Here is a 13,224-nt window from a genome sequence, read left to right as displayed (position 1 = left end):
AGCCCAAGGTGGCACACAGGGGCCTCGCCTCTCCAGGGATGCAAGAATCCAACTCTACATTTCATTGCACATGGTGTGGTTTGCTTCTTTCAAGCAGCTCAATCTGCCAAATACTAGGAAAATGTGCTGCCCTTCCTTCCTTCTGCCCCCTACCCAGAGGCAGTCAAGATAAATTTTATACAAAGTAGTGACAATATGAATATTATTTTATGAAGAGTAAACTGTACATATTTGTTAATATAAATTACATTGAGAGACTCAGAGAGAGTACCATCTGGCTAGGCACAGTGATTTAAACGATTACTACCCCAAAATAACCACCCACTTTCATTCATGCATTCTTTAAAAACCCTTGCTTGAGGACATTTTTCCTTGCCTTTAGAGGGGGAAGGAGGGAGAGAGAAACATCGGTGTGAGAGAGGAGCATCGCTTGGTTGCCTCGAACTGGGGATCATATGCACCTGCGCCCGGGACTGAACCCGCAGCCCAGGCATGTGCTCCGACCGGGAATCAAAGCAGCAACCCTACAACTATGGGACGATGCTCCAACCCACTGAGCCACACCACCTAGGGCTCACTGACATATTTTTAAGAATTTAGAAAACACTTCTGAACTGTCTCAAATTGATCCTGTGCCCTCTCACTCATACCAAACCACGGACTTCCCACAGTCTCAGGTCCCGAGCAGAGCACTTCAGGCTGAAAATGAGATGGAAAGAATCAACTAAAGCTATTACAGAGTTGATTAATCTCTAAAAAGACTACAATGCCGGCTGTACCCGCAGCATCTGTGGGCAGTGGGGGTTCACCTTCAGCATCACACTCATGAGTGAAACCTAACAAGCCATTGCCCCAGTTGGGTTTTATCCCACGGCCTAAGACAACAAACTCCTTCTCTGTTAGGATTTCTAGCACTGACCTCTCAGGTTTGAATTGTTTCCCTGGAGGGCACCACGGCCAGGAGGTGCACTGAAGGGGATGCTCTGGAGAAATGTAAGAAGAATTTTAACAATCCACTCTCGTGGTTTCGTAGAATTGGGGGGAAATGTAAGGTGGGAGAATGGTGAATAAACATATGTATATTTTTAATGGAGTAATTTTCCCTATTGACAAACCACCCTTTCTGAAATATCTTTCCAAGTGCGAAAAGGAACTGTCTCCCAGAGTCATTATCTTGCACAGAAGTTACTTGTAACTTTAAAGCTGAAGAATGTTTCCATTTAAGGGGACAGGGAGGGTGCGCCTCCTGGGAACGCGTGATGCTTCTGGTAGTCATGCTACGCAGTAAGAATCTGGCTGACGCACAAGTGGCCCCGGGAAGCAGCCCCAGGCAGTCAAGCAAACCAGTATTTCTGGAGAAATTCAGGGGAAAAACAAAAACAAGGCCTCTTAGAGGTAGATAAGGTCCATTCTACGCCTGCTTCCTCAGCCAAGCTCCAGCCATTCTTCTTGACTTCAGGTTTGCACGTCAGTTCGGTGGTTTCCAGTAGCAGGACCAGATAGCTGGCAGCAAATGACACCCAACCTCTACTTGAAAGTCAGAGCTGTGAGTGGCATGCACCCATGCATGACTGCCACACATACAGTGACGTGCCATTGCCAGCCTCTCTCTCAGTGCGTCATATGCCTCAGTGCAATTGCTTTACAGCACAGCGGAAACTCAAGATGCCTTCTAGGTTCACCGTGCAGAGTCCATGATGACTATGAATGCTCAGGGCTCATGAGAACAAGGGCTCTATAAAAATGTGGCATTATTATTGCAACGATCATAGCTATTCTTTATTCCCCCATCCATTCTTTCCTTCCTGTGCTTGAAATTTCAAAAGATCAAAAGAGCCAGAGGAAGTCTTGTGCATCTTGATTTGGAGATGGCTCTTCAGAAGCCACAGAGGAAGACTTCTAACAGGTTCTTCTGCACAATGGAGTCCAAAGGCTAACGTAATTATTGAAGTCTTGCCACCAGTTAAGGGTGGGAGGTGGGAAGCTTTGAACTTCTCGAGGGCAAGAAAGAACCACCTCCTGCCAGAGTTGAGGAAACCCCACAAAAAAGAATTTCCAAGACTGCCACGTCCACCCTACAGATCTTCACCCCCCATCTGGGTGCCAGGTTCAATACAAGTGACAAGTCACAAAAAGGAATGTAATTACAATAACTATAAATCCAGCAACAAAAGCAGCTATCATTTAGGGAGTACTCACCACGAGTCAGGAATGGTAATAAACACTTTATGGGTCTCTTAGAGAAGGTAAGGCAGTGTGCATCACTCGTCAAGAGAATAGCCTCGGGAGGCATTTTGCCCTGTTCAAGCCCTAGCTCCGCCCATTCTACCTATTTGAACTTTGGCAATTCACCTTTTTATACTTCGGTTTTCCCATTAGTGAAATGCAGGATAATAACAAGGTTTATCTCACAGGGTTGCCGTTAGGACTAAAGGAACTGACCCAGGTACAGTTCTAAGGAGAATGCCTACACAAAGAGACTAAGCGTTCCGATTTTTCTGTTTCGTCCTGTTGCATACGTGATTTCTACTAGGACACACACGTGCATTTCTAGTGCATAAAACGACCTCTGCCCTGGCTGGCATAGCTCAGTGGATTGAGCACAGGCCTGCAAACCAAAGGATCGCAGTTCAATTCCCAGTCAGGGCACATGCCTGGGTTGCAGGCCAGTTCCCTGCAGGCCAACTCCCAGCAGGGGACGCGTGAAAGGCAACCATACACTGATGTTTCTCTCCCTCTCTCCTTCCCCTCTAAAGATAAATAAATAAAATTAAAAAAAAAAAAAAACGACCTCTGAACAACTGCAGGGTGCTCAGCCCCCTTCCTTCCAGACTGAGGGCAGACACAGGTGCAAATAAGGCTAAGTTGTACCACAGGATCTTTGCTGGATGCACACTCCAACCAAGCCCATGTCCAAGGCATTGAGAGACCTTGGAGGTGAAACATCGAAACAGTTTCAGACTCAAACAGAAAGACGCTGAGGTGTAAGGCAGTCACCGAGCCAGACATCTAAGTGCCAGGGCTTGCCTTTTACAGATTATAGAACTTTTGAAAGGCTATTGACAGCTGAACAGACTTCCCTGAGGAAAAAGAAATGCTCGTACACATAATACTTTGCGTGGAGTTTCAAAGGCCCACAAACCACCCTCTGAAACCTATTCACAAAGTCCAATTCAAGAAGCTTCCTCTCCCTTGGCCTATCTGGAGCCCTAGCTGCCTTCACTGTTATCCTGGGTGGGACCAGCATCTCAAGGCCTATCCCTCCCGGAGCCTCGGTAAAGACTTCCCTCTATGCCTGAAGCAAGCATGTAGAGAACAGCAAACATTCACTGTTGAGGGCCTTTCTGACTAGGGTGTCGAAGTACACAGCAGGGAATACACTTGAACCCTCCACTTTTTCTTTACTCTCATTAGCCCCAACACTGACCGCTGGAGTTTGACCTGAACTCAGAGCCAGTCTATGCTGGTGGTCAGCACCTACCCTGTGTGATTCCAAGGAAAACCAGGAACCAAATCTCCTACCTCCAAGCACACACAATACTTTTTAATAATTGTGTGCACTTTTGTGTTTGGTTGCTACTGCCTGAAATGCTATTGAGAGCTTCTTATCTTTGGCTTCAAAATATCTGATCCTAACAGAAAAGCTATTTGGAAGCTGCCAGCTACCTGCATTTGTAGGGAAACTTCCTGGTATGTCTTCCCCCCGCCCCCTACCAAAGTAAGGAATTTGAAGACAAGGACCACAGTCTCCTCTTCAGTATTTTATCCAGAGGGGGAGTAGGTGTCCGATACCTATTTGTTGTCTTATTGATTTACACTACAGTGTGAATGGAAGAGCTGGTTTTCTGCATATGGTGTGACTATGCAGAGGACAGACAGCATAGCACTGGAGAGGGTGGGGGCTGGGGGCCCAGTGAACAAACTTTGCTGACTTCACATTATTGAGAAATGCCCTACCTGCTGTGAACGATCACTAATGGTCAGTACTAAAAGCAAAAGAGAAGCTTCATTAGTTAAAAACTAAAAGTTGGTATGGAACAGGACTGGAGGAAATACAAAACAGCAAATACTACTGGATTGATTTGCTGAGAAGCAGAAAATCTTGAGATAATTAATGACAGCAATTATTTTCAGACATATCGGGCTGAAATCCAGGAGCACTAAGATGATCTGATTGGTTTCTTCTATTTGTAAATATGTTATACAATAGAGTCCTAGAAAGTTGAGGATTACCAGATGTGTGTATGTGCACACGCAGAGATTGAGAGGTTTGCATTCAAAATGAATTGAACAGTTTTAGCCTCGTGGTTTTCACCCCTAGTGAAAATGCCACCTGACTCAATATAGGGATCAGTCTAATAAACGTTCCAAAGTCTCCTCCGACAGGGAGTTCTCTCTTCCACAAAGCAGTCTGCTCCCCGGGGAACAGCCCTCGCATTGGTTTCACTTACTGATATCCACATGTAAGTGAAGTTTTCCTAAGTGAAACACAGGGAGAGCACGAAAGCAATGAATCGATACTTCCCAAAGTTTACAGACACCGAGACCAGCATCAACCCTACTTTCCCTCCCTCTTTTTTGCAACAAGCAATTAGAATCAGTCCTGGTGCAGCCTGAAGTCTTTTATAATCTAGAAAAGCAAGTCTCTTTTCTGTAATGTTCAGTGCTTGGGGTGGGGGTCATCCTTCGGACCTCATCTTCACTGTCTCGAGGCAATCCAGGACTGGAGACACTCTTTTGCCAATGATAGGAAAATCCACACTTCACTGAAAGTAATGAACCAGAGTTCTGATTCTTACCAGTGCTAACTTTCCTTGTGGCTAGAGATCACTTCATCTCTCTGGGCCTCAGTTTCCTTACCCAGAAAGGGAAACATTTGACTAGATGATTTCCACAGTCCTGATAAAATAATTCTAAGCTCCCATCAGCAACAGTGGAAAAACTGGTAGCCATGCCATTTTTCCGAACCTCGTGGAAGCCATACGAATTAAATGGTAAACACCTGAACCTATAATTCGTTACATCAGTTCCTCATCCCTGAAGTCTGGTAATGCAACAGAGAAAGATATCAAATGTTGAAGGAATATTTATAGAAAATATAAATTGAGAAAAACTGTTTGCTATATTTCTGCCTTCGGTATTGGAAAAAGATGGACTTGGGTTTTATTTTAGCAGAAGAACAACTCTGTCTAGCTGGCAGGGGGAGGAGGAGAGAGTTTGAAAACTTCTGATCCAGAGGTCGCTGACCCTTTCCACCACTGGTCCCACACTGAGTGATATAAGCCTTTGTTGGAAAAGGTATTCTAAGTTGCGTCTGGCTTTGGGAATGGACTTTGAGCCCTGACTATCCACTGGAATCACTTTCCAATCTCTATGTACCTAAAAACTTCCAGACTCTTTACTCTCCCTGGGAGGGAACTCAGAAATGGTATTATCAGGATGTCAGTCACCCAGACACTTTCCATCTCTTCCTTGAATCAGGAACCTGGACTAATGAAGCCTCCACTTCACTCCTGACAGATCAGTGCGGAAAGCTGAGTGCAGCTCTCTTACCAAGCGTCAGTTTCTATATCACCTGTCTGATATCACTGGGATGCCCACTACCACCGAGTGAGTGCACTTTGGTTCCTTCTATCAAGGCTGGCCAGCCGGCCAGCCAGCTCTTAGAAAGCAAACTATTATTAAACATTAACATATCCATCAACACATGAACATTTTGGAACAAAATGAACCTGCCCACTTCTTAAAGGGCTGTTAGAAGGAACATTGCAAGTATCATTCATCATGAATTTGGGGAAAGAAATGGCTCTGTTGAACCATAAAGATCAAAACTCTTACGAAGGGAGGACTTAAGGAATCACCGTCTGAGAGGCCCCTTGGCGGGCAGCACAGTGCACTTGGGAGGCACTGCAGGTAGGCTAAGGACGGCCACTTATATGTTACACTAACTTCCAATGTACTGGTTCACATATTTTCATGGCACCTTTGTCCTGCAAGCTGCCAGCAAACAGAGCCAGGCACGGAAAGTAAATATGTCTCTAAACAATTAGCCCAACAGGAATTGGACAACCGTTGGAGGGACTCTGGACATTGAGGGGCACGCTGTTTGCTTTGCTAGACTGCGACAGAAAAATCAAGGCAAGTCACAGAGGGCAGTCACACTGGGCACTGCAGCACCCATATTGGCCTCCTAGGCAACTCACAGACAATCCTGGCAATGGTTCTTAACATTAGCAACTCTCACAAATAATTAGGAGCCTGATTACTCCACTCCCCCCCCCCCTCCTCTTCCGCTCCCTCTATCTCTGAGGAAGGAGGCACTGCCGCTGGGCATGTCGGAAAAAATGTGTCCCCTGTTCCCAAGTTTCTTGTACTGATTAATAGCCCAGAACCAGTGCGGAGCCCACCAGGGAAGCTACACTCCACACATCTGTCAAGTTTACCTTCAGGCCCCACCTGCTGCTGAGACACTCACCAATGGGTATCGCATTTTTTTTTATTGTCCTGTCCCTATTATTGGTATCATGATGCAGGTTATGTTGGTTTTATAAAATGCGTTGGAATCTTAAACTCTCCTCCGCACTTCGCTGCGCTTAAAGACACCAGACTCCACGGCTGCTCCGGGGGCGCGGTCTCAGGCCCCAGGGTGGCCCGGCCAAGGCTCCCTCACCGTCTCCGGCCAGGGGGTGCCACAGTGACGCGGGAGGGGGAGTCGCGGCCCGGAAGAGGTAGCCAGGCTCAGCCCCACCGCCGCCCCTCCGCCCCCGCCCCTCCGCAGCGATCAGAGAGCGAAGGGACCAGGAGCCAGGCCAGAATGGGCGCTTTTCTCTTCTTTTTATTAAACCCATATTATCGGTGCCCCGTGGTGGGAACCGCCGTTTTCGACGAGAGGATACAGGGTTTCCGGCTCCAATCTCTCAATGGGAGTCAGAACAAGAGCAAATCAACACAAACTCGGAGCTCTCCGGGCCCCCGGCTCCAGGCCAGTCACCCGCTCCCTCCGGCTCTGGGTCCTCCATCCCCTCACCTCCTCACCGCCACCCAGCGCCTGATTTCCAGACGCTCGGGCCCTTCGGCCAGCTCTGTGTTGGATTCCAGCCCCAACCCAAGCCCTGCCGAGCCGCCGCCGCCGCCGAACACCGGGCTGAAAGTCCCAGCCCGCTGGGGCAGCACCAGTGGGGATCGCAGAAGTGAGGGCCAGGCAGCGAGCCGCGCGCGCCTGCGGGAAGCGAAGCGGTGCCCACATCCGCGCTGCCGCTCGGTGCACTCGCACCCCTGCGGGGAGAGGGCCGGGCGCGGAGCGGCCGGGAGAGGGCGGCAGGGCAGTGAGAGCTGGCCGGAGTTGCCTCTCCCCCAGTGCCTAGGGGCTCTCGAGCGCAGGCAGCAGCAGGCAGCTCGCGGCTGCCCTTCTCTGTCCTCTTGGGAGAGAAACACCAGGATCTGCCGGGAGCGCCCGGTGTCGCCATCACCTCGCGCACACCAAGACAACTCCCCCCACGACGAAGCCCGGTCCACTATCCACTCTCTCCCGCGGAGTCAAGGTGCGGGCCCATGAAGGTGGTTTCTCCAAGCTTCGTGGGACCTGGGGCCTCGGAATGGGGGCCCTTTGCTGCGTCCTGGCCCCTCCGCGCGGTCGCGTCTCAGGGCCGCGCTCCACCTCCGACCCCTTGCCAATTTGGGGCGCAGAGGACATAGCAACTCTTTTGGAAGAACCCAAACGGTCGGAGTGAATGCTGCACCGTTAACAAGAATTAAAGTCGAAAGTTGACCTGAGTTAAATCAACCAAAAAGCATTTCAACCTGCGGGCGCCAGAGTTTCAGGCGAGGGCGATTTTGGAAGACGCCGCGGGAGCACCTCCGACCTGCAGGGCCACCTCCCTCGGCCTCCCGGCCTCTGGCACGTTCAGATCCCCGATTCCTTCGGGCCGCAGAACTCTCCACTTTAAAGCCGCAGTACTGCGTCCCCAGACGGAGCACCTGGTTTCCTCCTCCCCCCAAAATCCTTCCGAATTCACCGTCGGACCTCAAAGACCTCTCTACACTCCTCTCCCAGCTGCTCTCGGCCGCGTTGGCCCCTCCAAGCCCGGCCACCCCCTCGGATGAGCTCCCTAGCAGGCTCGGGCGCCCGCTTACCTTTTCTTCTCCTTGTCAGCTGTCATTGTCGCTGTGGCTCTCTGAGACGCGGAGCACTGGGGCTCCCCAGCCGGTGGGGCTGCAGCCGCTGCCTTCGCTGTGGCCCTGGCCCACTCCCTGAGGATCCGGGCGATGTGAAAGGTGCTCGCAAGCCTGAGAGCCCAACACAGTCAGGTGGAAGTTTGCGGGCGGCTGGCTAGGTACAGGGTAAAGGGGTGGAGAAAGGTGACAGGGAGGAACCTGCACCGGGAGGCGGGGTCAGGGACAGGAGTGGGAGGAGGCTGTCAAATGCCAAAAAGAGGGCAGCGAGAAAGGAACCGAAGTTCCCTTTCCCCTCAAAAAGTAGTCACTTTCTTGGGTGTTCCAAAAGGCAGAAATAGAGAAAGAAAAAGTAAGAAAAAGTGGCTCCAACGGCAACAGAAGACTCGGGGGCCGAACAGCGCGGTGGCCGAGAGGACCATACAGTCTCAGGACACTGCCGAGGATTGTACGGCCGGATCAGCAGAGCTGGGCGGGAGCGCAGCAAACGCCGGCGCAGCACGGCGGGCGGGTCCCGAATGTCTGGTTCTCGGGGCAGCCTGCCCACTTTAAAAACTCCGGCGGCCCACGCAGGGGAGCGCACGAGGAGCGCGCGCGCGCCCCGAGGCCCCGCCCGCGCCGCCCCGCGAGCCCCGGGCAGCTCATTAGTCCCGGCCAATAAAGAGGCGCCGCCGCATCCGCGGCCCGGACCGCGGCCCGCCCTCTGCCCCGGCGTCGGGTTCCGCGCGGCCCGCCCGCCTCCTCTCTTCCCAATTGCGGTAGTTGTTTATGAGGTTGGCAGGTAGCAAGATGGGACCCCGGGTGAAGCAGGCGCGGTTTATATGGGCTAAGCGACAGCCACAAGTCCCTCTCCGGCAGCGCCCCTCTGTGCCGCTGTCCTCCCACCCGCTCAGTGCCCTTGGGACCGAGGCCCGACCGCGAGCGCAGAGGGTTCCGCGCACGGACGCTTTTGGCGGAGCCGCTGCGCGGTTCGTCGCCCCGTTGCGTAAACTCTAGGGCCCACTGAGGATAATTCCGAGAGCCCTAGCGGCCTGCTGCAAGCCAGGGCCCTGGGGCTCTCCCCCCAACCCCGGCAGAACGCCCTGCTTTGGCTTTTGGCAACAGAAAGCTCCTGTCGGGTCTGGGGAAACAGTGCAGTGGGATGGTGATAGGGCTACTCCTGTTCTTGCCTTCCCTCAGCTGGCAAGTCGGCTGCTTGCGGGGCTGGGCTCAGAATTATACCGGTTTTGACAGGGGTACGGGAGAGTAGGGCCTCAGAACTGTTTGGTCTGCCACATCCTACTGCCAACACTTGGCCACTTGGCCAGCTCAGGATTGGACAAGTGAGCCTGGCTTCCCAGTGTTATCTTGGGATAAGAGTTGACACCGTGTAGGCCAATCACGAGATCTCAGGCCTGCTCCCTGTGTCTCCAGGGACCGATTGAAGCCCTAGGAACGTGAAGGCAGCAAATGTTAGGTGTGGGGAGATCAGGAATCTAAGGGACAAGTGGTGAGAGCTCAGGGATTTTTTTTCTTCAGCTGTGCTTTAAATGTTTCCTTCAGTCTGCACCTGCGCGCCTCTGCCCTGTGCTCAGCTACTCTCCCAAGAATCCCACCTCAGTCCCTATTAATCAGTAGAGTGCTCTGACCCAGCAGGGATATCCCAGGAAGGGACGGGGAGGTGCTTCATCTTTGAAGCTCTGATGGGGCCCACAGGCTTCACTAGTGTGAGTGGAAGAGAAGGTCCAGGAAACTGGTCATCACTGGGGCCCGACACTTTGCTGCACCTTCCCCCCATTTAGCCCGACCACCTTTTATATCACAATAATCTGCATGACGAGCCTCCGGGACTTTATGCTAAGTGATATAAGCCAGTCAGTACAAGACAAAGACTGTAAGACTCCACTCATATGAAATATCTAAAGTAGTCTTTCATAGAAACAAAGCAGGAAGGTGGTTACAGGACCCTGAGGGGGGTGGGAGGGTGAGCAGGGAAAGGGGTGGGAATAAGTATTCAATGGGTATAGAGTTTCAGTTTCGCAAGATGAAAAAGTTCTAGAGATCTGTTGCACAACAATGTGAGTATATTTAACTATTGAACTTCACACTTAAAATTGGTTAAGATTGGAAATTTGATGCTATGCATTTTTACCACAACACAAAAATATCGAGAGTTTTACCCCAGCGGAATTTTGGCAGTATAGTTTTGTGTCATCACCAAAATAGAAAATAAACGTATTTTTCCCTTGCATGTAGTAAGAGCGGCAAGGATATCTTTCAGGAGCCTTTGGAAGGCACTGGAAAGCAGAATTAGGGGGCGATGAAAACACCTGTGAGGAATTGGAAACTCAAGCACATTTTCTCATTTTCCCAGAGCCAATGAGCACTGTACACACAGACTTTAAAATCAGACATCGGGCCTAACAATCAAGGCATTCGAACAAGAATTGCAAATTTCTCTAGGGAGCCACTGCTTGTGGCTGGTGGGTTTCAGCAATGGGGTGATTTCCTGCTGGGCTTCTCCAGCCAGCCAGTCCTAGTGGACGCATAGTTATCTCAGTGAGGAACTCGGCTTGGTAAGACACAGTTAGTTCTCCCGTAATCAACAATTAGCTTACTCATCTCACTTGGGACTGTAGTGGGGGAAGAAATGGGCGCTCGCTGGCTTCCAGGTGCCCAAAGCCATTCACTGCCAGAGCAAGGAGAGACTGCTGCGTCCTGGACTGTGCTTGCAAGTCACAAAACAACACCTCCAACCCATAGAGGACATTTCAGCAGGGTTCAAGCTTATGAAATTACCTTTTTAAAGGTTAAAAAAGAAGAAGAAGAAAGGTGAAAGGTCACTGGAGAACAAATCAACAATAATAGCTCTTTTCTCATGGCCAGCCTGCCTATCTTTCTAATCGGGTTTTTGTCTTCTAAGTGAAAGGTCTCCAAGATAATATAAACAATTGGACAGATTTCTGTGAAATTCCCATTGCGTGACTTTGAAGTCAGGATTCGGGCAGTGTCTAGAGAGTCACCAAAAGCCTGTATAATTCCCAGAAGCATTGGACCCAGCCTTGCTTAGAGCAGAGCCGAGGAGCCCAATGACCTCTTAAAATTTCTTCCAGGATTCAGTTCAACGAACTTTGCAGGAAGAGTTGGGAGTATAAACCAGACAAAGGCTTGCAGCTAGAGTATCCCATTTCACATTTTAAAGCCCATAGAGAACTGAAGGAGAACCACTTTAAAAGATAGTGGGGACAGTTGAATCCCAGGATTCGAGAGTGTCTCTAGAGACATTGATGTTTTGGCCACAAAGGGCAGCAGAGGGCACCGCTAAGCAAACCTGCCAGGCTGCTTAGAATGGGAAGGAACTGCCTGTCTCCTAGCAAGTCTCTCTCCATCTGCCTCCCAACTCTACACTGGACTGCTGGGCGACAAAGGCCATGGCAGCAGGGAAACACCCACTTGTTTTAATAAAAGACAAGACTGAGTCTCTAGCTTCCTCTCTGCCCTAGAGAGCACACCCTTAGGAGGATGGGACGGAGATAAGGAGTTAGTTTACCCACTTGGTGGAGAGCAGGCACCTGGGATCCAGTGAGCAGGGGGAAGAAAGAGGGCCCCAGGAACCCCATTAACATACAAATATGAGGATCCAGGATGTGGTTGGAAATCGTGTTGGAACGAGCGAGATCTAACAGCAGAAGAGATCTTGGGAGGCTGGGCTCTTTCTTTAGTGTTTTAGGACTTTCAGTACATTGAAGCAAGAGAGGCTCCTGGAGTGAAAGAGAGGGCCCTCACTCTCAGCATCACGCAAGTCCCTGTACTAGTCCTGGTCCTACCGCGTGTGTGATCTTCAGGATTACCCATCTGGTCCCCATCTGGCTATTTAGTTCTTTTTGGGCTGGAGAGAGCAGGCAGGGTAGGGAGCAGAGGTGAAGGGAAGGACAACCCCCCTCAGCTGAAACACTTTTGCTGAGTTACCGCTCCCTTTGCATGCTACTCCCTCGCAACAAAACCAACCCTTGCCCTGTGACCCCGAAACGTATCCTCAAACTCACTGTCACCAAACTCCAGGACAGGAGACCATACCCGCTGGGGCTGGCTTCAGGGAAAAGCTGTGGGATATCTCACAGAGACATATGCTGTGTCTACCATCAAATGCTGGGACTGTTGATGCCACAGATGCAGAATCTGTCATCTTTCGAAAAGAGTTCTGTGATTTTTTTTGTTGAAAAAAGGGCTAAGCTGTTTTTTTTTTCCATTCTCTATGATAGGGTCCAGTTTGAAAGAACCACACCCCTTGAGTCCGGATTATCAATTTCATTTCCAGGTCTAGGGATGAGGTTTTGGTCCATAAAGGTCTTGTATGTTTATCATTCTATCATTCAGCTAATAGTGAAGGCGTCGTTGGTCCCTGACCACACTGCTGTGCTGCTTCGTGGGGCTGGAAGGCATCCACCTGCTGGGAAAGAGAGCCCGTGGCCCCTCCCCACCAGGAGGAAACAGTGCAGCTGTGTACGCTGCTCTTCCAAGATTATGACATACACCCTTACTCACCTTTTAAGGCTTCTGAAATCACTAGGCATCTTTTAATGTAATGATTCCAAGATTATTTTTTAAATTCATATATACAATTTATACATGCTCAATTTTTAAAAAAAATATAAAAGTTGAGAGCAAAACCACATACTCTAAACAATAGGTGCTGTAACTTTTGGTGGTGGTGGGTGGAAAGGTGGAGTGAGTGAGTGATGAAGAAGCAGAAAAGGCTAGAGTCCCAGCCATGGGCACTGCCAGGACCCAGAAGAGCCTCCCCTAGACCGGCCCACCTGCCAGGCGGGTGGGTAACACCACTGGGTGCTAGGATACCTTACACGTGAGAGGGATGGCCACTAGGAAGGACACGCCAACCCCACCTTAGAGAGAAAAAGGCACAACAGAAATGAAGGTGCTACTGTCACTAAAAAGGATGACATTGGACCTCGAGCCTAGATAACGAGAATGACACAGAGTGGGGGGTCAGAGATACCCTTCCGTCTCCTGTAGTGGGGCTTTGGCCTGCCACAAGTGTGAAAATGGGGCTTT

General features: G+C 50.3%; 1 protein-coding gene across 1 annotated transcript in view; it reads right to left on the bottom strand.

Moving 5' to 3' along the window:
* Window positions 1-8,716, bottom strand: part of EPAS1 (endothelial PAS domain protein 1) — an 82,721-nt gene extending 74,005 nt beyond the window's left edge. The window contains exon 1 of the mRNA XM_037066524.1: window positions 8,134-8,716. Coding sequence (XP_036922419.1) covers window positions 8,134-8,159 — 26 coding nt within the window. The 5' untranslated portion in view covers window positions 8,160-8,716. The remainder of the gene's footprint in view (window positions 1-8,133) is intronic.
* Window positions 8,717-13,224: the final 4,508 nt, after the last annotated feature.

The sequence above is a fragment of the Sturnira hondurensis genome, unplaced genomic scaffold (assembly GCF_014824575.4).
Source record: "Sturnira hondurensis isolate 20B ecotype Veracruz unplaced genomic scaffold, ASM1482457v3 Scaffold0016663, whole genome shotgun sequence".
Taxonomy (NCBI): Eukaryota; Metazoa; Chordata; class Mammalia; order Chiroptera; family Phyllostomidae; genus Sturnira; species Sturnira hondurensis.
This window is presented reverse-complemented; position numbering and strand designations above follow the sequence as displayed.